Source organism: Pleurodeles waltl, chromosome 1_2 (assembly GCF_031143425.1).
Source record: "Pleurodeles waltl isolate 20211129_DDA chromosome 1_2, aPleWal1.hap1.20221129, whole genome shotgun sequence".
In the NCBI taxonomy this organism is placed as follows: Eukaryota; Metazoa; Chordata; class Amphibia; order Caudata; family Salamandridae; genus Pleurodeles; species Pleurodeles waltl.
The window spans coordinates 1,082,324,811-1,082,351,228 of record NC_090437.1 but is presented as its reverse complement, the minus strand read 5'-3'; the positions used below and the strand labels follow the sequence as shown (position 1 = coordinate 1,082,351,228).

The window sequence follows — 26,418 nt, the reverse complement described above, 5'->3', positions numbered from 1 at the left end:
CAATATTTTGGAAGGTACGTGTCAACTCCAACCATACTCACCTATTGACCAAAAACACCATTTGTTAAGTGGAACAAAAATAACTGTTTTATTTGTGCATTAATTAAACTATTTACAATTACTGATTGTCCATGGGCATGAAAATGCAAACCAGGCATGTGGCACATCTTATGGTCCAGGGTGATCTCTAAGACCTTCTGCCCCTCCTGCCAGCCTGGCTGCTCCCTGGTGCTTCCGTCGTGCTCTGCCTGCTACTCCTGAGCACCCTGCTGTCAGTTACAGAGACACTGCTCACTGTCGAGCCCTCCTCACTGTCCTGGGGTGTTTCCCCTGTGCCCCTCGACATATTCCGTGTCTCCATCATGTCTATGATGTGGGTCAGACGTCCCAGGCCCCTGGCCACATCCCCAGCAAAATGGCCCATTTCCACCTGCAGCCCAACTGTCCTCCTCGACAGGCCTGTGGTGTTCATGGCGAGCCTGCCGATGGATGTGGCCATCCTGTCCAGTCTGTGCAGGAGCTGACGGTCCCTGCGCCGCCCACCCTCAGCCTGGGCCAGTAGTCCTCCCGCCAGTTCCCTCATGGCAAGGGCAAGGTCCCCAGTGTTATTGCAAATCATGTCCATCCTTGAGTTCAGGTGCTGCATGCTGGCATGGTTATTGCGCACGAAGCGGTGCAGCACACCACTAATCCTCCCTAAAATCCGATTTTGTAGGCGCTGACCATGCAGCAGATGTGCCTCACTGGTGCTGGGAGGAAGTAGCCCGGATGCAGACTGCAGCCCTGATGTGATGGATCTGCGACGCCTGCGCAGCGGTGGCTGCCCTGTGCTTTCACCTGTCTCATCCCTGCCTGTTGCTGGGGCAGCCTCTTGGGATACTGTTGCAGCAGGTGTGGCTACTGCAGGGATGCTGTTGACCGTGCAGGTGGGGGTGCTGGTGGGTCCTGAGGTGTCCTCATGGGGCTGGCTGCTTTGAGTAGTGCTGGTGTCTTTTTGGAGACCTGTGGGACATGGGGAACAGACTGTCAGTGTCTACTATCTATTGCACACTTCACAATAAACATTTGCCTATGAACTGCCTACTTGACTACATTTCCCATAATGCATCATTCTGGTGTTTGCTACCCTGAAATGGAGCTATCTTGGTTGTGCATGCCCCTGTGTACATGGTGGGTGGGGGTATGGCATTGATAGGGGTACAGGCATATCACATGGTACTCACCGGTTGATGTGGTGGGCTCTGAGGTGTCCAGGTCCCCAAATCCAGACACTGCCTCCTGCTCCAAGGTTTCCTCCACCCTTCCTTCCAGGGGTGTGGGTGGTGGCACAGACAATGGTCCCCCTCCTGTGCCTCTCATCTCCCGGAGCCTTTCAGCCACCCTCTCCTTGGTCCGGGAGCGGAGGTCATACCACCTTTTCTTGATGTCGTCTATGGTCCTATGGCTCACCCCCAGGGAATTAATCTTGACCTGTATGTCCTGCCACAGCTGTTTCTTGGTGGCTTCAGGAACATTGAGGGCTGATCTACCAAACAAGTCATCATAGTGCTGACAGCATTCCTCTGTCAGCACCTCCAGCTCCCTCTTAGAGAATTTCAGCTTCCTCTTCCTTGGTGTTCCCTCCATGGCAGCTGCTGTTTGTCCTGTGTGTAGTTCGGCAGTTATAAAAGGGTGTGGTCCTCCCTCCTCCCAGGTGTATTAGTAAACTTCCTGGCTGTGATGTCATCATCATGTGCCAGGAAGTGTTTCCAGAGTGTTCTGGAGTGGTTTCTGGAGTGTTCTGCTGCACCTGAAAGCAATTTACAAGTTAATCGCAAATTGCGACATGTACTCGCTAATTGCGAGTTCGTTTTTTGTACACTCGCAAAAAGCGACCTCGCAATCGGCAGACTCGCACACTGCGTTGCGAGTCCGGGTGCGAGTCGCTATTTCTGCACGTTTTTTTTCCCTGCATTCCAATTTGTGACTTGCATTTTGCGAGTCGCATCAACTCGCAAAATGCGAGTCGCTAAATTTGTGTTTGCTACATCTGCCCCGTAGTTGTTTAACAATCTGTAGACATTGCAAGTAGACAGTACAGTGATGTATACATAGTTATGACCTGTAATGTGCTGCAGTCAGTACACCAGGAGCCACAAGTGGGCACAAATATCTGCAAATAGACATGTTAAAGGGTACAATAAGTGGCCTTTGTAGTGGGAACAACAGCCAGCCAGAGAAAACTCACTTCACAAAACAGCAATGGAAGGTGAGGTTACAGTGTCTTACCTGTGTGTCACTGGAAGTACTGTTGTATTATATTTGTCCTGTTGTCCACATACTCTTCCTCTGCCTCCTCTTCATCACTGTCCACAGGCTCCACTGCTGCCACATGCCCATCTCCAGCCTCATCCTCCTGCAGAAAAGGCACCTGCCGTCTCAAGGCTAGGTTGTGCAACATGCAACGATGATCTGGCAGACCTTCTTGGATGAGTAGCACAGTGATCCACCTGCCACATGGAGGCACCTGAACCTGGCCTTCAGGAGGCCAAAGGTGCGCTCAATGATCCTCCTTGTCCGCCTATGTGCCTCATTGTAACGTTCCTCTGCCCTTATCCTGCCATTCCTCACTGGGGTCAGTAGCCATGAGAGGTGGGGGTAACCAGAGTCACCTGCAAATATCGAGGTATACCTTTTAGCCACACACTCACCCTTAGGGCCAACCCCATACCCATACATCAACATATACTGGGTGGGGACCATGGGCTCACCTATTAGCCACACCCAGTGCCTCTGGAGTTGAGCCATCACATGTGGGATGCTGCTATTCCTCAGGATAAAGGCATCATGCACAGAGCCAGGATACTTTGCATTGACATGGGAGATGTACTGGTCCGCCAGGCACACTATCTGCACATTCATAGAGTGAAAGCTCTTTTGATTTCTGTACACCTGTTAATTTCTCGGGTGGGGGGGCAAAGGCAATATGTGTACCATCAATAGCACCAATGATGTTGGGGATATATCCCATTGCATAGAAGTCAGCCTTTAATGTGGCCAAATCCTCCTCCTGGGGGAAAACGATGTAGCTGTGCATGTGTTTCATCAGGGCAGACAACACTCTGGTCAGCACGTTAGAGAACATGGGCTGTGACATCCCTGCTGCCATGGCCACTGTCGCTTGCAGGAGCCACTTGCCAAGAAATGGAGCACTGATAGGACTTGCACAAGAGTGGGGGGGAGGGGGTTCCCAATGGGGTGACAGATAGCTGAGATCAGGTCTGGCTCCAATTGGGCACACAACTCTTGGATTGTGGCCCTATCAAGTCTGTAGGTAAGGATAATGTGCCTGTTCTCCATTGTTGCCAGGTCCACCAGGGGTCTGTACACGGGGGTATGTCTCCATCTCCTATTCATCCTCATTGTTTGAACTCTAGGGTGAAAAACGGTGAGCAGATGGTCATATTCAAACATATGTAAAATGCTTTGCATGTTGTGGCAGAAACAGTATGTTAATGTGTAGTCCCGTAAATGTGCCTATGTCTGCTGTGACTCAGTTAGGTGCCATGGCCTGTTCCCCCCTGAAATGGCGGCTGCCTGACCTGTGTGGATGGACAAGTGGAAATTAGGTAATTCCACTGATGTTGTGCGCTATTGCGGGAGGTGGTCGAAGACCGCCGTGCAACACCTCATTGGTTATCATTGGGCACTGTGGGTTCCAGAAGCCAATGGTGATGTACGCTGGCGGTGATGGTACACACCGCCACGGACATGACCGCCATTTTCGATCTGTTCACTCACTTGCTACCTGACTTTCAACAGGAGAGGACCTACACTGCAAGTGCTGCTGTGACCTGTGTCTGGAAGCGACCATGGCTCGAGTGTCTGGGAAGAGGTCCCCTGCCTTCACTTCGGAGGAGTTGGAGAGACCAGTGGATGGGGTCCTATCCCCGTACCGATTGCTTTATGGGCCTCCAGACCAACAGCTGAGTACACTGTGAGCACGATGCATGGAGTATGAATGCATGGAGTGCTGTGTGTGTAAACCTCGTGTAAGGGGGGGGCTGAGGGGTCCTGGGCAGAGTGATGCCTGTATGGTGGTCAATGTTTGTCCGTAAGGGGATGGGAGGGATATGGTGGGCCATGAGTGTAACAGGCCGGATGGCATGGCTGATCCCATTTCTTATGTATCATTGTCTGCAGGTCAGAGCCCATCAGAAAAAGGGTATTTTGCGTGCCTTCGCCAAGGACTTGTGCACCCTGGGGGTCTTTGACAGGCAGAGAACCCACTGTCGCAAATGGTGGGAGGACCTGTGCCGCTGGGCAAGGCGGAGGCGGAGGCCCAGCTGTGGATGGCCTCCCAACGAGGAAGGGGTGCCCATCGAACCCTGACCCCCCTGATGTTCCGCATCCTAACGGTGGCCCATCTGGAGTTGGATGGGCACTTGAAGGCATCACAGCAGCCACAAGGGGGTGAGTAGAGTATCAGAATCAGAAAATTGCACGTTGTGAGGTGTTATCTGGGTGGAGGATGTGGGGCTGTGGATGCCCCTAGGCAAGGACGAACATGGCAGGGTAGGTTCCATTTTGGGCTGGCTCTGATGCACTCCAGCCCCAAATATGCTAGTGGGCATTTACTACTGGGCAGGGTCCTGTGGGTTTCAGGTATGCTGCTATTGGCGTTAGACATTGTACTCCATGGCCTGGTGACTAGCATTGTAACTGATAGTGCATGGCCTAGTGCATATGGCTGTTCCCTGTGTGTTGTGTACATCAATGGTGGAGTTGTTGCTGGCCTTGACCAAGTGTATCTTCTGTCTCTCTCCCCCGCCCCCCCCCCCCCCACTTTTTGTTTTGTCACTCTGTCCTTGTGTGCATTAGCATCATCTGGTGGAGGAGCAGAGGCACCAGCGACGGAGGGAACTGCATCCCACATGGCCCATGAGGCCGAACCCACCGACGGTGAGGACACCAGTGGGATGGAGGGCAAGGGTACAACCATGGCAGAGACTGGAGGGGACAGTTCTGACAGCGACACCTCCTCCGATGGAAGCTCCCTGGTGGTGGCGGACAGCTCTGTGGCCAACCCAACTACAGGTACAGCCGCCATCCCCCATACCAGTACCATTCTCCCAGGAGCCGCTCTGCGTGTTTCCGGTGCCTGCTCACCCAGGAGGGTGGGCATCTCCTTCACCCCAGGCACTTCAGGCCCTGCCCCAGTAAGCCCTGCTGCCCTCAGTGAGGAGTCTATTGACCTCCTGCAATCCATCTCTGTTGGGCAGTCAACAATAGTGAATGCTATCCAGGGTCTAGCAGGGCATTTGCAACAAACAAATGCATTCCTGGAGGGCATTCACTCTGGTGTGGCGGCCCAACAGAGATCATTCCAGGCTCTGGCCAACTCCCTGATGGCAGCCATTGTCCCTGTCTCTAGCCTCTCCCTCCAACTTCCTCTACCCAGTCCCATTCCCCTCAACCCCAGCCTATACCAAGCACACCATCAGACCAGCATGCAACCAAATCAACACACAGAAGTGGCTCAGGCAAACACAAACATCACACTTCATCCCACAGGCACTCACACAAGCACCATTCAGATGCAGACACACCAACATCCACGGCCTCCACTGAGTCCCCCTCCTCGTCGTCTTCCACCTCCCTCCCAGTATCGTCCCCACTCACACCTGCATGCACTACATCCTCATCCACTAACCCATCACCATCACGCCTTTCACTACACGCCCCTTACTGGCAGTCACCACCCCAACATCCATGCATGGGTCCCCTGTGTCCTGTCCCACTGTTTCTGTGCCCCCTCAAACTCAAGCACTCAGACACCCAACAGCCATTCACCTCACGACATCCAGCCTATGCACCTCCACCCAAACACAGCAGACAGACACCTCCTACCACCACTCCCTCTTCCTCCACTCCAAAACCTTCACCCTCTTCCAGCCCCAGTGTCCCTAAAAAGCTTTTTCTCTCCACCCTTGACCTATTCCCTGACCCTCCACCCCCCCCGTCCTTCACTTCGGGCCTGAGTGGTCAGGACCCAAGCTAGCACATCAGCCACCCAGTCCACGGCCACTGTTGTTTCTGCAGTCACTGCAGTTGTAAGAGGCTCCAAGAAGACACCCGTCCACATAGCCAGTGTGCCAGCTGCCAAGGGCAGGAAGGGACCACCAGCTGCCAAGGGCAAAGACAAAGCCACAGATGCCACAGGCAGAATGGATATGGCGCCTGGTGCTGGAGCAGCATCTGAGCAAAGAACACCAGCTATGGCACTTAAGCTGTCCGATGCTGCAGGGGAAGGGCTGGAGCCTCCCCCCACCACAGGCAGCACCGCCACCTGCACTGCCGCCAGCACTGCCACCTGCACTGCCACCAGCACCCCTGCCAGCAGCAGCAGCCCCAGTGGGCAGCAGTCCGAGGCTGCAGGGGAAGGGCTGGAGCCTCCCCCCACCACTGCCTGCACTGCCGCCAGCACAGCTGCCAGTCCCGCCACCTGCACCGCCGCCAGCACCGCCACCCGCAACAGCAGCCCCAGTGGGCAGCCGCCCGAGGCTGCAGGGGAAGGGCTGGAGCCTCCCCCCACCACTGCCTGCACCGCCGCCAGCACCGCCACCAGCACCACTGCCAGCAGCAGCAGCCCCAGTGGGCAGCAGTCCAAGGCTGCAGGGGAAGGGCTGGAGCCTCCCCCCACCACTGCTCGCACCGCCGCCAGCACCGCCACTGCCACCACTGAGCAGGCGTCACCGCCGCCGGGCAGCGTGTAGTCGTGCCTCCATGGGCTGTAGTGCGTCCTGGCCCCTGCAAAAACTGTAGGTGTGACACCTAGGTGAAAGACTGTGACGTTGTACTCCCCAAGTTCTGCATCACAGGGCACAAGGCCCCGTCCAGAACCAGTGGAAGAAGGCATCCACTCACCCCCTCCTTGCCAGGATGAAGCATACTGGGCACAAAGCCCCCTCCAGAGCCAGTGGAAGAAGGCATCCACTCACCCCCTCCTTGCCAGGATGAAGCACACTGGGCACAAAGCCCCCTCCAGAACCAGTGGAGAAGCCATCTACTTGAGAGACTGTAGGCTTACACTCCCCAGGACCAGGCTCTGGGCAGACCACCCACTAGAGAGACTGTGGCTTTGCACTCCCCAGAACCAAGCAGTGGGCAGACTACCCACTAGAGAGACTGCCACGGTGTTTGTTGCTACCGCCGTGGAGGTTGGTGTGTTAAAGTGGCTGTCTGTGTTGGCGGTTTCCGCCGTGGTAATAATTCAATTTTTTTTTACCAATGGCCTGTTGGTAGTATTACAGCTGTTTTATCACCGACCGCCAGGGTTGTAATGAGGGCCTAAATGCTTTCTCATTATTTACATATGCTGTTAAAGAGATTTAATTGAAATTCACAGATTTTAAAATTTTCCTGCTGCAGTAAAGCCACCAGTGAATTTAAAATGCAGAAGTTCATGTTTTAAAGATTATTTTTGAAGTTGACAGAAAAATGGAGATGCTGCTGAATTACAGAAGACACTAGACTTGGTGGATAATGTTTAAAGTTTTAAACAATTGAAATCGATAGTTTATTAACTAAAAAATACATGTTCAGTATTTGCAACTGGCTCATGGAAACTTCAGAAGGATCATCAGTTTCTTTGCTTATTTGTAATCCCTGCCCATTGGATGTACATTATTTTCAGCCACCTGCTTGCTACGCTGAAGAACGGGTGTAAATTATCACCATCAGGGAATGCTACCACTTATCTCTGGAATTTATTTTTGAATAAGATCTGTAGCACAATTATGGTGATGCAAGGTTTTTGATTAAAACCATGTGAATGTGATAGAAAAGTAAAAATACATTTAGCTTCAAAGAGAAGAAAGTATTCTTTGCGACCCAAAATGAGATTGTGGTGTGTCCAGCTACAGGTAGTTCAGAGCAAACACGTTTCCTCATCAGGATTCTGAAACAATAGTTTAACTAATAGCCATCTTTGTAAACCGTAATGTTTCCACAAATGGCATCTCAGCGCAGGCAGTTAGAATTATGTATAGGAAGAGGTTATAGCATTCTAGATGGGTTTAATCTTCCTAGGTCCGTTGCTGGAGACTGCACTCCAGAATTCTCTCAATGCCTTTACCTTCTCCCCCTCAAGTGGCCAAAATTAAATAGGTATTGCTGTTGTAACGCGCAGCTGTACTCGTCTAATACGTCTGAGGTGCCTGTGGTCGTAGGTCAGCCAAACATTATTATACATAAATAATTTTCAGTTATGTAATCAAAATAAAGAAGTTAAAAATGTCCTTTATAGCTTTGAAGAATATTATGAAATAGAAATCAGGTGACTTCCTCAATAATTTCCATTAATTACATAGAAACAATTCATGTATAGCAAAGTGGGCCAAAATGTATTAAGCTTGAATCTGTATTGCCAGATATGAGAGTGGACAGCTGAGCTCTTAGCATGATGCGAGCTGGGAGAGCAAAGCTGACCACGTTGTAACCCTTCAACAGAAGAAACCACATACCACTTGAAGAATAAGACAAAGTGGATCCTGGTAGCTTAGCTAGGGAGACAGAAGATTTCCTACAGAAACCAGAGTGTTGTACTCAAAAAATCAATTCTCACTCACGCTAACTTTTGTTCCAGTCACCCAGTCAGTCCTAACCAAGACGGTCAAGATGGTCAAAACGTTTTCAGACAAAGAAATGAGGAGTTTCAACTCGAAGATGTTGAATTCTGTTAGAAATGGGGTCTTTGGTTGGCAGTCAGGTTACCGCCTGTCCAAGCATCAGTTAACCCCCTCTCACCCCCATGGTAGCTTGGTGCGAGCAGGCAGGCTTAACCTCAGAAGCAAGGTGTACAGTATTTGTACCAACACACACAGTAACCCAGTGAACCCACCTCAAAATGACACAACACAGGTCTAGAAAAATAGGAAATATTTATCTAAACAAAACAAGACCAAAACTACGAAAATCCGACATACACAAGTCAAGTTATGAATTTTAAAAAGAATAAGAGTCTTAGGCCCATATGTATGAACACCTTTTCTTATAGACACAGAATGGATAAAACCCTTTGGTACATCGGCCCTTAATCCTTAGAAAAGAGTGAGAACGCTGTTATGCCACAAAAGTACCTGGGTAGCGTCAAAATAAAGCTGCACGGGCGAGTGTGCATTGGAAAAGGCCAGTGATGTGTTGATTTCTCACTCACAAGTGAGACCGTGCGTCATTCCCCCGGTCGGGTCAGCGTGCATCGTTTCTTCTATCCCGCAAGAGAGCGATGCACCGATCCCAGACAGGCACCTCAGGTCCGGGCAGGCTTTGCGTTGATTTTCGACGCCCAGCAATGCTGCGTTGAAATCTGGTTGCACGGTGTGAAGAAACAGTGCTGCGTGGGGGCTTCCATCGTTAACAGCAGCCGCTGCTGGTGTTGCAAGTGGTTTCTCCCGCTGCGTTGTGTCGATCTCCCAGCCGTGATGCAGGTGGAGCATCGATTTTAGCCACGAGGCCGGTGCCACGTTGTTTAGCAGCCACACGGCGGTCTTTGCGTGGGTTTCTGTCCTTTTCCACCTGCTGCATTTTTCAAGGGCTCAGAGACCGGTTAGGGCACCACTTGGCAGGCAGGACTCTCAGCAGAAAGCTCAAGTGCTGGCAGAAACAAGTCTTTGTTGTCCCTGAGACTTCAGCAACATGAGGCAATCTCATTTCAAGCCCTTGGAAATTCTTCACCAGTGGGAAGTCACAGAAAAGTCAGTTTTTGTCCTCTCTCAGGCAGAAGCAGCTACTGAAGCCCAACCCAGCAAAGCACAGTCACAAACAAAGGGCCAGTGCTCCTCCTCCAGCTCTCCTCCTTGGCAGAGGTTCATCTTGGTTCCAGACGTAATCTGATTTTCAGGGGGTTTGGGTGCTCTTCTTATACCCCTTTCTGCCTTTGAAGTAGGCCTACTTCAAAGAGAAGTCTCTGTTGCTTTCCTGCCTTGCCCAGACCAAGCTTCAGACACACACCAGGGTGTTGGAAACTGCAATGTGTGAGGGCAGGGACAGCCCTTTCAGGTGCAAGTGACCACTCATCCCCTCAGCCCAGATGGGCCATCAGGATATGCAGGCTACACCCCAGCTCCCCTTGTGTCACTGTCTAGAGGAGAGGTGCAAACAGCCCAACTGTCAAACTGACCCAGACAGGGAATCCACAAACAGGCAGAGTCACAGAATGGTTTAAGTAAGAAAATGCCTACTTTCTAAAAGTGGCATTTTCAAACACACAACCTAAAAAACTACTTCACTAAAAGATGTATTTTTGAATTGTGAACTCAGAAACCCTAAACTCCACATTTCTATCTGCTCCCAAAGGGAATCTGTACTTTAATCACATTTAGAGGCAGCCCCCATGTTAACCTTGAGAGAGATGGGCCTTGCAACACTGAAAAAAGAATTTGGCAGTATTTCACTGTTAGGACATGTAAAACACATAAGTACATGTCCCACTTTTAACATAAACTGCACCCTGCCCATGGGGCTACATAGGGCCTATCTTAGGGGTGCCTTACATGTATAAAAAGGGAAGGTTTAGGCCAAGCAAGTGGGTACACTTGCCAAGTCGAACTGGCAGTTTAAAACTACACACACAGACACTGCAATGGCAGGTCTGAGCCATGTCTACAGGGCTACTAATGTGGATGGCACAACCAGTGCTGCAGACCCACTAGTAGCATTTGATTTACAGACTCTGGGCACTTCTAGTGAACTTTACTAGGGACTTACTCGTAAATCAAATATGCCAATAATGGATAAGCCAATGTACACATATAATTTATATAGGGAACACTTACTTCCAGCACAAAGAAGCAACCTGGGAAGCAGAGGCAAAAAGTTAGGGGAGACCATGCCAATGATGCCAAGTCTAACAAATTCATTCAACCATAGAGGCACTTTTGGAATTAAAAGGATGACAGCTTCAGCAAAATATGTCCTGTACCTTCACCACCCTCATCTGGAGACATTATTAATTATACATATATAGTTTTTCTGGACAAAAGGATATTCCAATTAAGACACCATTTATTGACTTTTGGAGCAACCAGGGGCTATTTGTTCTTGTAAATACATAATAAATGTTGAATTGTGTATGCATAGATGTTTTGATATTGTCTTCATGGGTACGCACACACCAAAGAAGTAAACAGTCACCGACGAAGAAAATGAAGACAAACAAGAATAGTTTTGTGATCAATAATGATGAAAATCATGAGTGAAGATTGAGTACATAAGTCCTAGCAAAAGTTTTGTGTGCTTATTTTCTGTAAAGCACTATGCATTTATGACCTACTGGAGTATTTCTATTTATTTCCATAATTTAGAGCTCTAAGCCCAGCAGTTTGGCATGGGCTACACCCTTACAAAATCCTGTCCATGAACAGTTGCACAGACATCCTCACATTAAACTGAGCAACATAAAACTTTCACAATGTCTTGAAAGGTGGTAAACAAACCACATTTTTCATGTTCTGCCACTGCATACTTACATTCTCTGCATTGTTAAACAGTGTTGTCAGGTGTTTCACAATCACCCAGGACCAAAACCTTCTAATACTTTTTGACGAATCTTTGCATATTCTCAGTCCCCAAATCAAAATGTCATTGTGTGATTGTTGCCTGGAAGTCAAAGCTTGTCCATTCCTTCAGTTCACCTTTAATGAACCTTTTTAGCATGTGTTTGCAAAGAAGTTGAACAAAAGACAAAACAGCCCCACTGTTAAGCCCTTGGTATACCCTGTACAAAGCCGTCAGATCCCTAACTGTGCTGCTCTAAAAAAAACAGTGTTGCCCAAGTACTGTTACTTGATTTGACAATCCTTGGCTCTTGCATACTGTACAGCTTCAACAATGGTCATAGCTCTTTTTTAAACAGCTAGCATAAAGAGTAGCTTAACCCAGAATGTCATTGTGTGCTGTAAGAGACAGGCTATTGAAACAATATTCAGCAACTGGTTCATTCTCCTTAACTTTCTTGTGCTTGAAGTACTTTAGATAAACCACATAAATATGCCTTGAAAGCCAAAACACTTATTTAAGTGGCTGCTTAAGTGGCTTGCTTATGGCAAATTGCAACACCATTTTTCTTTCCAGCATCACTGAAATAAATATGATCATTTCCATACGGTCCAGTTCTTTGGCAGTTCAGAACTTATTCATAACTGTAGTGCTAGCCTGTACATTACAATTACTCAGCTTAATTTTTCCATCAAAACTTGCTAAGATGACAGATAAGTATTTCAAATACAGTATCAGCAGTTTGGTAACTAAAATATCTGTGCTGTTATCAATGATGTGTTGAGCACTAAAAATTCTGCCATGGCTTCAGAACATATTGTGCTGTTGATGGCCCCAAGACACTCAAATGGATAATTCTTGCTCCTCTCGCTGTCTGGTATCTTTACATAAAGTGATGAACTCTGTTTTGAGTTTCTAAATCCTCAACCTCGTGGAGTAAGCCTTTTCTTTTGCTCTACTGTTTTCTGAGAATTAAGTGCTGAAAGGGCACAGATCGACAGCACAGATATACAAATAACCAGGGGCCATGTGCAGGAGGGATCAGTTCAGTCTCACACAGCAGTTTAAATGCTAATATGGGTCAATTGACTTAGCAAGCTTGGATTCCAGCCACATAATGCATTAAAAAAAATTCTGCTATGTCTTTAAACTAATGCCAGGTCACTTGGATTCACCCTAGACCAGTGGTTCCCAACCTGTGGTCCAGGGACCCCTGGGGGTCCACAAAGCCTTCTCAGGGGGTCCACAACTGCTTAGAAAATTAATAGTATCAACTCTGTCTACTACAGAAAATGAATCTATTCCTCCCAGATGCAACATTTGAACTGGCGTCCAACTCCTCTTACTCTTGCTGGTGAATGGTGGCAACCTCTGCACCTTGGCCTCCAGCACCTCATTCTGAGCCATCCTAATTTCCACAGCAACCTCATTAAGGGACCTTGGAAAATTGGTTTAATCACGCCCACCGTTAGAACTCCATTGTGCCCTCTTTCCAGCCACAGTACATAAGCAGCTGAATCATCAATAAAGCCATCCCAATGGGCACTTTCTCTATCTGGCTGACAAGATCACCACTCTGGTGGCGCTCAGGACACACTTCACCGGGACACCTTCGGAATGGAAACAAAGAAATGTTAAAAAGAAAACATAAGGCAACAGACCCTTTTTCATGCATGCACCCCGGATCTAGAATAGCTTCCATATATGCGTCAGGACTGTCCCATCCCTGCCCCAAGTTATAGAGCAGAAGACACACAGTTTCAAAGAACAAACAAACATGCATACGAAAGGCTGGCTACGCTGGAATTTTTTCGTCAGCGTCTTTAAGTGGATGTTTCTGACAGTGTTTCTGCAACAGATGTCTTAGTAACAGTGTAGGACTAGCCGTGCGGGAACGAGGATCCTCAAGCCAGAAAAGAGGGGGAACTACCCCGATTGAGAATCTGCAATATTTCACGATACTGCTGCTTGGAACTCCAAGTATGCAGACGCACTTGCGGGAATTGAGGAGTCCATTGAGGCCTCTTCCGTGTTTACAGTAAAACCTTGTCTCCCATCTATACCGGTACTACTACGCTTGACAAATTGTCATCTCATCTTAGGTTGGGAAGGCAGTACCTTCCTCACAATATTGAACGGCGACACTTCGGGTATACCGTATACCCCAAATCCAGTAGATTGTTAACCGCTGCTTGAAGTCAAAAGCATGAGATTTCGTGTAGCGGTTTGGAGAATGGAAGTACAATGCAGGAAAAATACAGTCAGATGTAGGGAAAAGGACAGAATAATGTAGATGATGCCAATGCTCGGGCCCTACCCCCCACCCACCCCCGCCCCCCTCCTCCCGCCCTCCACAGTAAACCTACCGACATCCTCACAGTGCATGCCTTAATTGCCCTAACATCAGTAAGGTTTGGTTCTAGAATGACTCTGCAAAGATAAAAGAGCCGGGCTCATGACAGTGTGTTGGAATTTAAAAATAATAACAATTAGCCCCCTTCCTCTCCACCATCACCCAATCAAGCCCCCGCTCCCACGGTTTCCGTTTTCGAATGCGGAAGTCGAAACTATTATCGAGTGCATAGCGCAATAGCGGCTTAAATATATCTGGTAAACGTATCACCCTCCGTTCCCTTGAGGCTGCATTCCAATGCCGATTGCTCATGTTCACCACGACTGAAGTTCTCGAAATACTATTAAATTCACACAAAATGCTTATATGATTCCAATAATTATCCAAGAGTGCCGGTTGCATGGCGATTAATTGTTTTTATATTATATATTTACAATTTTTTTGTAAAACGTGTTAAAACTGCTTGCTGCTTCCAAGTGCTGGCCATTTTACCTTATGGTAAACATTCGAGACATACAAATGAATGCCCTAATTATGTACGTACCTAGAACGTACAAAGTGACGTAAGTAATTCATAATAACATGCTCTCTGATGTTTGATTGTGCTTTTTAATTTCAGGAAAGCTTGGCTTGGAAGAATATGCTGTTGTTTATCCACCTAATGGTAAGTGTTATGCAGTATTATGACCTCCTCTAGTGGCAGCGAATAAAAGTACAAGAAATAAAATGTATTAGATGTCTGTGTCTAGCTACTTATTTCTAATTTGAGACATTTGGTCGATGATGCTGCCCATGGATTTACTTCAATCTATTATGAAGCGCTATATGTCTCCCTTTGGTTATCTTCAGAGGGCTAGATAATCCCTAGTCTATAATGAAGGGAGGGGAACGGAATAGTTATTTCATGTAGTCAACCGATTTCCTTTTCTATGATTCCTCAGTAGACATTACCGTCTCCAGATTTCTGCTTTCGATTTTTCTGTTACAAAGGCCTTTCGAATAATTTGGTGTTATTATTAATATTGTTAATATTTTTTCAAATGGATGCCTAAAACTGTAAAATATGACTGTGTTTTAAACAATAATTGTAGCATACAGCAGTACTACAGTAACATCACCGAACAGGACGTGGGTGAAAGCAGTAGTGGCTGGTGACTTTTTAAAAGTGATAGGGCGTGATCCGTGGCTCGAATTCCACTGAACTTTTTATTGAAGCGTTCTCTCACACTTTCTAGCACTAAGTTTACTGTCTCACTTTGACTCAGTCTGACTCGGTCGCACTAACTCCTGAAGTCTCATTCATTCTAATCTGACCCATTCTATCTCACTCAGTCCCACTCATTTGCAACCATTCTGAATTACTCAGTCTTGCTCTGTCTCACACATAATAACACTGTTACACTCACTGTCATTCTCCCTCACTCACATTCCTTCTCACACATACTCATCCTTACTGTCACTGATTCTCACTCACTCTGACTCACTCCTTCACTGACTCTCTCTCACTTTAATTCACACACATAGGTGGTCATTACGACCCTGGCGGATTACTTCCGCCAGGGCCGCGGGACGCGGTGGCACCGCCGACAGGCCGGCGGTGCCCCGCGGGGCATTCTGACCGCGGCGGCTTAGCCACGGTCAGAGAAGGGAAACCGGCGGTCTCCCGCCGGTTTCCCGCTGCCCCCAAGGAATCCTCCAAGCCGGCGCAGCTTGCTGCGCCGGCTTGGGGATTCCGACTCCCCCTCCCGCCATCCAGTTCCTGGCGGTTCTCCCGCCGGGAACCGGATGGCGGGAGGGGGAGTCGCGGGGCCCCTGGGGGCCCCTGCAGTGCCCATGCCAACGGCATGGGCACTGCAGGGGCCCCGTAAGAGGGCCCCAAAATGTATTTCACTGTCTGCCTTGCAGACAGTGAAATACGCGACGGGTGCAACAGCACCCGTCGCACCTTCCCACTCCGCCGGCTCGATTACGAGCCGGCTTCATGGTGGGAAGGTCGTTTTCCCCTGGGCTGGCGGGCGGCCTTTCGGCGGCCGCCCGCCAGCCCAGGGGAAAACTTGGAATACCCTCCGCGGTCTCTGGACCGCGGAGCGGTATTCCTGACGCGGAACATTGACGGGCGGCCTCCGCCGCCCGTCAATGTTGGAATGAGGGCCATAGTCACACAGACATACTCACAGCGCTAGAATGGCACAGGTACCTTCATGCACCTGTGTCAGCAATCAATCAATGTCACTATCTGTCTCAGTTTGTTGCTGGACCTGAAGCAGGTCTGCATTTTATTTTTATTATACCACAAGTTAATAATTATTCACTCTTGTTACAATAAAAATGGGCCACAAAACAAGGAGGGTGTAGTGTAGCTGTGGTGCCCATAAAGGAGAGATGCCACTGGTCCAGTGACACCTATCCATCAGACCTATCCACCCACTGAATCCTCCATTGTTTCACTTATCCACTCTCCCTTTCCTCCATCCAGTCATCCATCCTTTCAATCATTCATCTATCCTTTCGCTAATCCATCCACACTTTCGCTCCATCTATCCATCCTTTCCCTCCAACCATCATCCTCCCTTTCACCCAGCCATCCATCTTTACACCAATCCATCCACCCTTTGTCCTATCCATCCACCCATCCACTCATACATCCCTCCATTTATGCTTTTGCTCAGCCATCCATCTTTTCATCCAGACATCTACCTACCCTGCCTTTCACTCATCCATCCATTGTTTTACTCATCCATCTTTACATACATCCTATCTGATAGAGACTTCTAGTTGCAGATTCCTTACTTTAGAATTTCTCCAGGCGTCAGACTGGATCCGGAGATTTTTTCTTCGAGCAGTTCCCTTGCGCGCTGTCAGGTGGCATCAGACTTCGACAGGGCCTAGCCATGCTAGGTTGCATTCAGACCCTTTTTACTTTCGGTATAAATATGAGGAAGGATTGGAGGGGTCGCTGGACCCTTAAGAATACCAGCAAGATGAGCAGAACATGGACTGGGCTCAGGAATTGGGCGACACCAGTGGTCTTCATACCTCCCCAGACACTGGCATGCTGTCTCCTCCTACCGTGGCTACAGTGGAGGGAGCTTCTTACTCCATGTTGGTCAGTAGGACAGCTGAGGTCCTCAGCCTTGAGCTGTCTACCGTTGCAGTAAGGACTAATCTCCTGATGGAGGTGCTTTAGCCCGGAGCCTCTGCTTTGGAGCCTCTCCTTCCATTTAACAAAGCACTCACTGGTGTCCTACAGGGTATCTGATCCAGACCCAGCACAGGGGCTCCTGTGAATAGGACAATCGCTCGCCACCATCAGCCCACCCCGAATGACCCTCAATTCTTGACCCAGCACCTGAGAGCTTGGTCATTCAGGCATCCTTATCATCTGGCACATTCCCTTTTGCTCCCCCGGATAGGGATTCAAAAAGACTGGATAATCTTGGGAAGAAGATGTTTTCTTCCTCCAGTCTGGCATGGTCGGTGAACACCGCTTGCCTCTTAAGACAATATACCCACTCTTTGTGGGACACAGTTGCATAAGTGCTGCCACTAATTCTGGAGGAGGCCTATGTGATCGTCTCCCAGGCTGTTGCCCATGGGAGAGAAGCAGCCAAGTTCTCCATAAGATGTGAGCTGGACAAAACCGACTCTCTGGGCAGATTGGTTGTGTTGACAGTGGCATTACTACGCCACGCCTGGTTAAGAACTTCTGTTTTTTCGGGAGATGTCCAACAGTCATTTATGGACATTCCCTATGATGGCTCTTATCTCTTCAGGGATAAGGCAGTCTCTGCACTGGAGAGAGTCAAGGACTCCCGGGCTATGGCTCGGTTCCTTGGACTTTCCACTTCCCCTCACCCCCACAAGGCCGGCTTTCGCTCCTTTCATGGACACAGAAGGGGCTCCCAGTTGCGCCCCCATCCTAGCCACTGTGCCATGCATGCTGTACAGCCCCTGCGCGGCCGGGTACGCGTGGGACAGGGAACCAGAGGTCTGCCAGGCCACACCTACCCCGGCTGCAGCCTCCAAACCTTCCTAGTCCGACTCACCATGTCAGACCAGTTGCTGGCAGGATAAGCCATCACCTGCCCAACTGAGAATCCATCACAATGGACAGTTGGGTTCTGCAGATCATCCGAAGGGGATACTCCCTCCCCTTCGAGACTTCTCCTCCTGCAATGCCTCCATCATTTGGCCCTCTAACGGAGGATCATTTGGCAGTTCTCCGTGAGGAAGTTATGGCTCTTTTGGCCAAGGGGGCCATAGAGAGGGTTCCTGTGCCAGAAGTAGGCTCTGTTTGCTATTCCCGCTACTTTCTAGTGCCCAAGATGGACAAGGTCCAGCGCCCTATCCTCGACCTCAGCACTCTCAATCTCTTCCTCAGGAAGGAGAAGTTAAACATTTTTCATCTTGACTCGGGTCCTTTCTGCCTTGGACCCAGGAGACTGGATGGTGGCCTTTGACTTGCAAGACACCTACTTTCATATTCCCATCTTGCCTGCCCACAGACGTTACCTATGATTCGTGGTAGGTCACGAGCACTTTCAGTTTACCGTGATCCCCTTCGGCCTTACCAGCGCCCCTCGGGTGTTCACGAAAGTGATGGTGGTGGTCGCAGCTCATCTGTGCAGGTCGGGGGGATTTCAGTTTTTCCCTACCTCAACGACTGGCTGTTGAAGACAGCTACGCCCCAGAAAGTCATCTCCCAGCTTCTGACTATGGTGAAACTCCTGCATTCTCTGGGGTTTACTATAAACATGCCAAAGTCACACCTGACTCCCTTTCAGACACTTTCATTGGAGCTCTTCTGGAACCAGCACAGTTTTGTGCCTATCCTCCCGTCAGGACGTATGGGATATTCGGGCTATGATTCCGATGTATCAGCCTCTATCTGGGGTTTCGGTGAGAATGACTCTGAAGGTGCTGGGCCTCATGGCTCCTGCATCCTATTAGTACCAAATGGCAGATGGCATATGCAAGCTTTGCAATGGGACCTGAAGTTCCAGTGGGCGCAGCACCAGGGGAATCTCACTGACATGGTCCAGATCTCAGAGGGGACTACAAAAGATCTTCAGGGGTGGCTTTTGAATCAGGATTGGGTCAATGGCAGATCCCTCTCCCTTCCCCAACCAGATCTTACAGTCGTGACAGATGTGTCACTTTTGAGATGGGGCAGCCAAATGGGAGAGGCAGAGATCAGAGGTCTCTGGTCTCTGGTGGATTCCAAGCTCTAAATCAATCTTTTGGAGCTCCAGGCGATTCAACTTGCATTGAAATCATTCCTCCCCTCTCTCAAAGGGAAAGTAGTGCAAGTGTTCCCCAACAACACCACCGCCATGTGGTACTGCAACAAACAGGGCGGAGTGGGGTCATGGACCCTTTGTCTATAGTCTCTTTGCCTTTGGACATGTTTAGAACTTCAGGGCATTTTCCCTGGTGGTTCAACATCTGGCAGACTCTCTGAACACCACAGCAGACGGACTCATCGGTCAATGCATAGTCGATCACAAATGGTGTCCCCATCCGGAGGTGGTGCAAAGTCTCTTTCAACAGTGGGGAAAGCCTTGGTTAGATCTGTTTGCCTCTGCAAAGGATGCGCAATGTCTGCAGTTTTGTGCATTGGAGTTTCCAAGGCGGTTCTTTCTCTGCGACACCTTTCATCTCGACTGGAATTCAGGCCTCCTGTATGCCTTTCCACCAATACCACTTCTCCCCAGAGTTCTCAAGAAGATCAAGAACGACCGGGCCCAAGTCATTCTTGTGGTTCCAGACTGGGCACAAAGACTTTGGTACCCAGAGCTACTGAGCAAGGCCACGGATCCTCCAATCAGACTGCCTCTTTGGGAGGATCTTCTGTCGCAGCAGCAGGGGACGGTTTTTCACCCAAACCTATCCAGTCTCCACTTTCTTGCATGGAGATTAAGTGGTGGCAGTTGACGGCTTTTGACCTTCCGGATGAAGTCTGCAATGTTATCTTGGCAGCCAGGCGTCCCTGCCCGTCGACACAAATTTATGGCATGGTGCACGGACAAGTCCGTTGATCCTCTCTCTGCCCCTCCTTCTGAGGTTCTCTTATTCATTCTTTCACTAGCCCGTCATGGTTCTGCTTTGGGCACCCTTAAAGGCTACTTATCAGCTATCTCGACTTTTCTTGGATTGCCAGGTCAACATTCTCTTTTCAAATCCCCTATTGTAGGTAGATTTCTTGAAAGTCTAACCCACTTGTACCCTTCGACTCCATTTATCATGCCTCAGTGGGATCTCAATCTTGTCCTCACTTACTTGATGTGTGCTCCCTTTGAGTTGTTACACAATTGTTCCTTGCAGCTCCTTATCCTCAAGACTGTCTTCCTGGTGGCTATCATTTCTGCTCCCAGAGTGAGTGAGCTTCAGGCTCTTTCTTCCAAGCCTCCATTCTTGTCTGTACATCCTGACAAGATAGTGCTACGCACAAGGGCCTCCGTCCTTCCCAAGGTTGTCACACCTTTTCATTTAGGCCAATCTATCACTTTTTATGCACCCCCACATCCTTTTCATGAGGAGAAGATACTCCACCATCTGGACCCAAAAAGAGCTTTGGCATTCTATCTTAGCCGCACTAAAGAGTTCCACGTGGATGATAAACTCTTTGTTGGTTATGTGGTTCGCAGAAAAGGAAGGCGGTGCAGAACCGTACCATCTCTCAATGGGTGCTTTTCTGCATCAAAATGTGTTACGCTTTGGCAATGAAGCAACCTCCAGAAGGATTGTGTGCTCATTCAACCAGAGCAACTGCTGCTACCACAGCGTTAGCATGTGGAGTTCCTGTCCTGGACGTCTGCCATGCAGCAACGTAGGCATCATTGCACACGTTTACTAAACATTACTGCCTGGACAGTCAGGTCCGCAGGGACGGCTACTTTGGTCATTCGCTCCTGCAGGACTTTTTAGTATGATTTTGGTTTTCCGCCCACCTCCAAGGATGGCATTGCTTGGGTATCTATTCTAATGTAAGGAATATGCAACTAGAAGTATCTATCAGATGAACAAGTTACTTACTTTCGGTAACGATTTATCTGGTAGAGACATGCTAGTTGCGGATTCCTTACCAACCCAAAGAAAAAGGAAGAGAAACCTCTCCAACAAAAAAAAACAATTTGAAAAGAAAAAGGTGGCAGCAGTTACAATACGACATGCCACTCAGGAAGAGGGCTTTACTGAAGAACAGGAATTGGGCACTAGCACTGCTAGATAATGCAGCAGAGGTCACAATAGTTCGCCGGGATCTTCAAGAGCACCTGGAGGTGAAAGCAACTAATGACTTCTTACAAGTTGAGACAGCAGACATGCGTATCTCCTCACCCGATGGGGTGTATAAAGTAACTATACAGTTAGAAGGAGACATTGAACGCACAATCAATGCTATCTTTTGGGATCTTGTCATTAACATTTATGATATTTTGCTGGCCGAGAAGGATTAGGCATCAGAATTTGTCCATAATCTCCCTTAAAGGGAAGAAATAATTGAAAAATCTTTCTCCCCCTCATTCCCAGAATGCTCATGGAAATTCACGCCATTGATTGGGCAGTGGTGCAGGCACCTGGGTTGTATCACAACCACATAGGGTGGGATAAAGACTCCCCCTATCATGTAATACGCATTAAAATCCCAACTCCAATATCCAATAAACATGAAGCTAAAGCACCTGTGAGGGAAATCCTCACACAGCTAGAGTACCAGGGCGTAATTGAACCTTATGTCTCATGAGTGAACAATCCATTGTTCCCCAAAGCTAAACCAGACCTTTCATACAGAATAGACTTAGACTACAGACATTTAAACAGTCACACATGCACATTTGCTATACAAAATGCACACAGCAAAGCACTTATGAACAATATAGTATGCAAAAAATACAAAACAACCCTAGATATTTCCAGCTGGTTTTTCTGCCAAAATATAGTGCCTGAAAATAGGCACTTAACAACTTTCAGTGCTCTAGGCTCTCAGTAAAAAAAAATGCTGACTCCCACAAGGGTACAAGAACAGTCGTGGACTGTTTTCCGCTCCTGTTACATATATTTAACATGACATTGACCCAGAGGCGTTGTCCTACATAGATGACATCTATCTTACGGACAATTACCTCATGCAATATATAAGATGGGTAGCCCGCATTGTAGTGGGATTTGCCGAAATAGGCTACAAATTCAATTAGAAAAAAAAAAATAGCCTTCCTTAGTGTTCTTATCTTGGGATAGGAATTATCAGATGAAGGCAAGAGCCTTGCACCCCAATTTGTAGAAAAATGCACACAATTACAACTTCCAAACACAATCCAAAAACTCATGTTGGGCTTTTTAAATTTTGGCAGAACATACATTCCAGATTATGCACAACGCATTAAACCTTTATATGACTTGATACACCCTGGCTTTTCCAGGAATTCTGGACAGTCAAACACTCAAACATTCTCAGAGCATTACAACAAGACCTGCTTGCAGCTAAACACTTACACACACAAGACACAACAAAAAACACTCTGGCCCTCATTATGACATTGGTGGTAAATTCCGCTTACCGCCTCAATGACGGCCGCCAACATAATGCCGCAGTGGCGAATATCCGTTCGCCATATTATGACACACACACACCAATCCAACAGAATACTGCCACATACACAAATCCGCCAGCCCAAAGGTCAGTGGTACCAACACCCATACTGTTACACCAACAAAGCAACGCACACTACATCATGACCCATGAATCACCACAGCGGATATGCCATGGCGGTAAACCATTGGCGGTACACACCGGTGCGCTCAGAATGGACACCCAAATACTAAACTGCACAACATTGGCCAATACCAAAAACACACACCTGACTCTAAAACACACACCACACCCACCCACCCACAGCACTATAAAACACACAACCACATCACATACAACCCTTTACGAATACAAATTATTGCCACCAGACTGACACCAAGACCACTGCGACAACTAGATACACACACCACATACATCCACACATCCCTCACGCACCCCACTTCACACACCTAACCACAGTACCCAACACCCACACACTTACACACACCACACAACACCCATGTCCCCACAAAGGCACCCTGTTTCACAGATGAGTTGAGGGTCATGGTGGAGGAAATAGTCAGGGTAGAGCCACAGCTGTTTGGAGCACATGTACAGCAAATATCCATTGCCAGGAAGATGGAGCTACGGTGGAGAATTGTGGACAGGGTGCACGCCGTGGGACAGCATCCAAGAACAAGGGATGACATCAGGAAGAGGTGGAATGACCTACGGGGGAAGGTGCATTCCCTAGCAGCAACGCACCACCTCGCCATACAGAGGACTGGCGGTGGAGCCCACCTCCTCCCCCACAGCTCACAGCATGGGAGGAGCAAGTCTTAGTATTATTACATCCTGAGGGACTCACTGGAGTTGCCGCCGGAGGATAGGACACTGCTGAGTCAGCATTTACTGCTTATCAACCCCCATAGATACATGCCATCTCACACCCTCACCCTCAATCCCATTATTCCACTCCATCCCACACACTGCACCTACACATATGACTAACCCCAGTGCCCAGCCCTGCATACAATACCAATGCATGGACAACCCTCCCGGCCCTGCATGGACACCCATCACTAAAGCATGTACAGCAAAGGGGAACTAACAATCCCACAATATATCAACATACACAAACCAAGGTGGCAGGGCAACATTAAGGATAGAGGGGAAGCTAGGGATGTACAATATGTCACAAGCATGAAGCATAATACATCACTTACATCCCTCAGGTGCCCCAGCCAATGTCAATGGATAGGAGGTGCCACAACAAACTAGTGCCCCAACAGAAGAGGCCCCCAGTGATGACAGTAACTCTGGACTTCAGGATGTGGATCAACAACCTGGCCCATCAGGGATCACTGGTCAATCGGTCACCCCAACCCACTCACAGTCCACCATCAGTATCCAACACCACAGCACCCACCCAGTGTCTCCACAACTCTATCCCCAGAACACATCAATCATCAGTGTGCCCTCCTATACAGGGACCCCAGTCCACACCTCACACCCAAGACAGTCAGGGACCTGGCGTCAGTGGCAGTGGGCACACCGTTCAGGGGACAGAGGCACAGGGGAACAGGGTCACTGGGAGGACCGCTGTGCACCACGGGGAGGACAGGCCCAGGGAACCAACTCTCCAGTAGGCACTCACCAAGATCCTGGGTGCTTACCAACAATCCCAGGACACGATGGGCCAGATCCTTGACAACATGCAGGAGAACAAGCTGCTGCGGGAGGAACACCATTAGGAGATCAGGGAGGACTTGCAGGCTGTCAACACCACCATAATCTCCATAGCAGAGGTGCTGGCAGACATAGCCAACATCATGAGGGAATCAACAGCACACCAGCTGGCCCCTACCACTAGCCAGTCTATTGACCAGCCCCCCACTTCCGCTGCATCTAGTGGGCAGGAGGCCCCGCCACAGGACCCACAAGCCACCAGTACCCCTCCCCCTGCAGAAGGTGAACCATCCCGTAAACGTTCCCTGTGACCCAGACAGAAGCCAGAGACACTTGCCAAGACCAAGACCACCATCAGGAAATGAGACTCTCCTGATTGTCCCCCTTGCGTTCCCCCCGCCACCTTGTCCAATTTGAATTGCCTTTGCTCCCTTTCCCATCACCCCTTGGGCACTGCACCTGTGCTACAAACAGAATGGAACAATACCCTGGACTTTCCTCTACCATCACCCCATTCCATTGCACTTTACCTTCAATTTTATAGCATTACAATAAACACCCTTAAACACAACTTGACTGATAGTATTTTATGTGTTGAGAAGGTGCGTTCAGGGGAACAGTCACATCTGGTGCAAATGATAAGAACACTGTGATAGCATACAATTAATGACTTGCAACTGTCTGTAGTAATCACATCAGGACACTATTGTCATATCACCAACAACTGTAAAATGACAAGCCATAGGTGACAGTAAGTTGAGATGCAAAGGAAGCAAATGCCATCATGCTACAGACACACAGATTCAATCAATAGTCAGAACAATGATCAGTTCCCTGTCTCACCTGTGCCGTTGGAAGTATTGACGTATAACTGATGTTCTGTTGTCCACATCCTTATCCTCTGCCTCCTCGTCCTCACTGTCCTCAGGGTCCACTGCTGCCACAGGAGCATCTTCAGTCTCCTCCTCCTGCAGAAAAGGCACATGAGGGCCAGGTTGTGCAACATGCAGCATGCCACTACTGTCTGACAGACCTTCCCGGGTGAGTAGCACAGGGATCCACCTGTCAGATGGAAGCACCTGAACCTGGCCTTCAGGAGGCCGAAGATCCTCTTGATTATTCTTCTGGTTCGCCCATGTGCCTCATTAGAATGGTTTTCAGCCCCAGTCCTGTCACTCCACACAGGGGTCACAATAGGTTTGGGTAGCCAGAGTCACCTGCAAGTATTGAGGGACAAAATTTAGCCTAACACAATGCTATGGGGATAACACCTGAAGGCATACACTAACATACAGTGGGTGGGGACTGTGGCTCACCTATCAGCCCTACTCTGTGCCTCTGTAGTTGGGCCATCACATTTGGGATGCTGCTATTCCCCACGATGAAGGCGTCATGCACCGACCCAGGATACTTGGCAGTGACGTGGGAGATGTGCTGGTTCACCATGCACACCATTTGCACATTCAGTGAGTGGAAACTCTTCCGATTCTGGCACACCTGTTTATTCTTGGGGGGGGGGGGGGGGCAAACGCTGTATGTGTGTACAGTCAATCGCCCCAATAATTTTGTGGATATGCCCCATTACATAGAATCCTGCCTTCACAATGGCCAAATCTTCCACCTCGGGGAAAACAATGTAGCTGCACATGTTTTTCACCAGGGCAGACAAAACCCTTGCCAGCATGATTGAGAACATTGGCTATGACATTCCTGCTGCCAAACCCATTGTCACTTGGTAAGAACCAGTTGCCGGGAAATTGAGCACTGATAGCACCTGCATAAGAAGGGGGATTCCAGTGAGATGACAGATGGCTGAAATCAGGTCAGGCTCCAATTGGGCATACAGCTCTGTGATTGTGGCCCTGTCCAGTCTATAGGTGAGTATAATGTGCCTGTCCTCCAGTGTTGCCAAGTCCACAATGGGTCTGTACACAGGGGTTTGTCTCCTCCTCCTATTCATCTGCAGGTATCTAAGGGGCAAAAGAGTGAGTAGGCTGTCACAATTTGAACAGTGGAACCACAACTTCAGTGTACTTACAGCATCAATGTGATGGGACAGTGGGAATGGCAATGTTTGTGCAGTTTTAGGCAATGACGCAGTTATGGTTTATCTGATCGTTGTCCACCACCTTGAAATGGCAACTGCCTGTCCTGTAACTTGAGCAGGTGGAAGTGAGGTAGCTCCGCTGACGTTGGGCATCGTGGTGGAAGGCGGTCTTGCACCGCCGTGCAATTCCTCATTGGCTAATATGGGGCTCTATGGAGTACATTG

The 26,418-nt window shown here is 48.8% G+C and overlaps 1 protein-coding gene across 1 annotated transcript in view; it reads left to right on the top strand.

Annotated features, from left to right (window-relative positions):
- Positions 1 to 26,418, top strand: part of TBC1D19 (TBC1 domain family member 19) — a 921,320-nt gene that overhangs the window by 664,944 nt on the left and 229,958 nt on the right. The window contains exon 15 of the mRNA XM_069202139.1: positions 14,508 to 14,552. Coding sequence (XP_069058240.1) covers positions 14,508 to 14,552 — 45 coding nt within the window. The remainder of the gene's footprint in view (positions 1 to 14,507; positions 14,553 to 26,418) is intronic.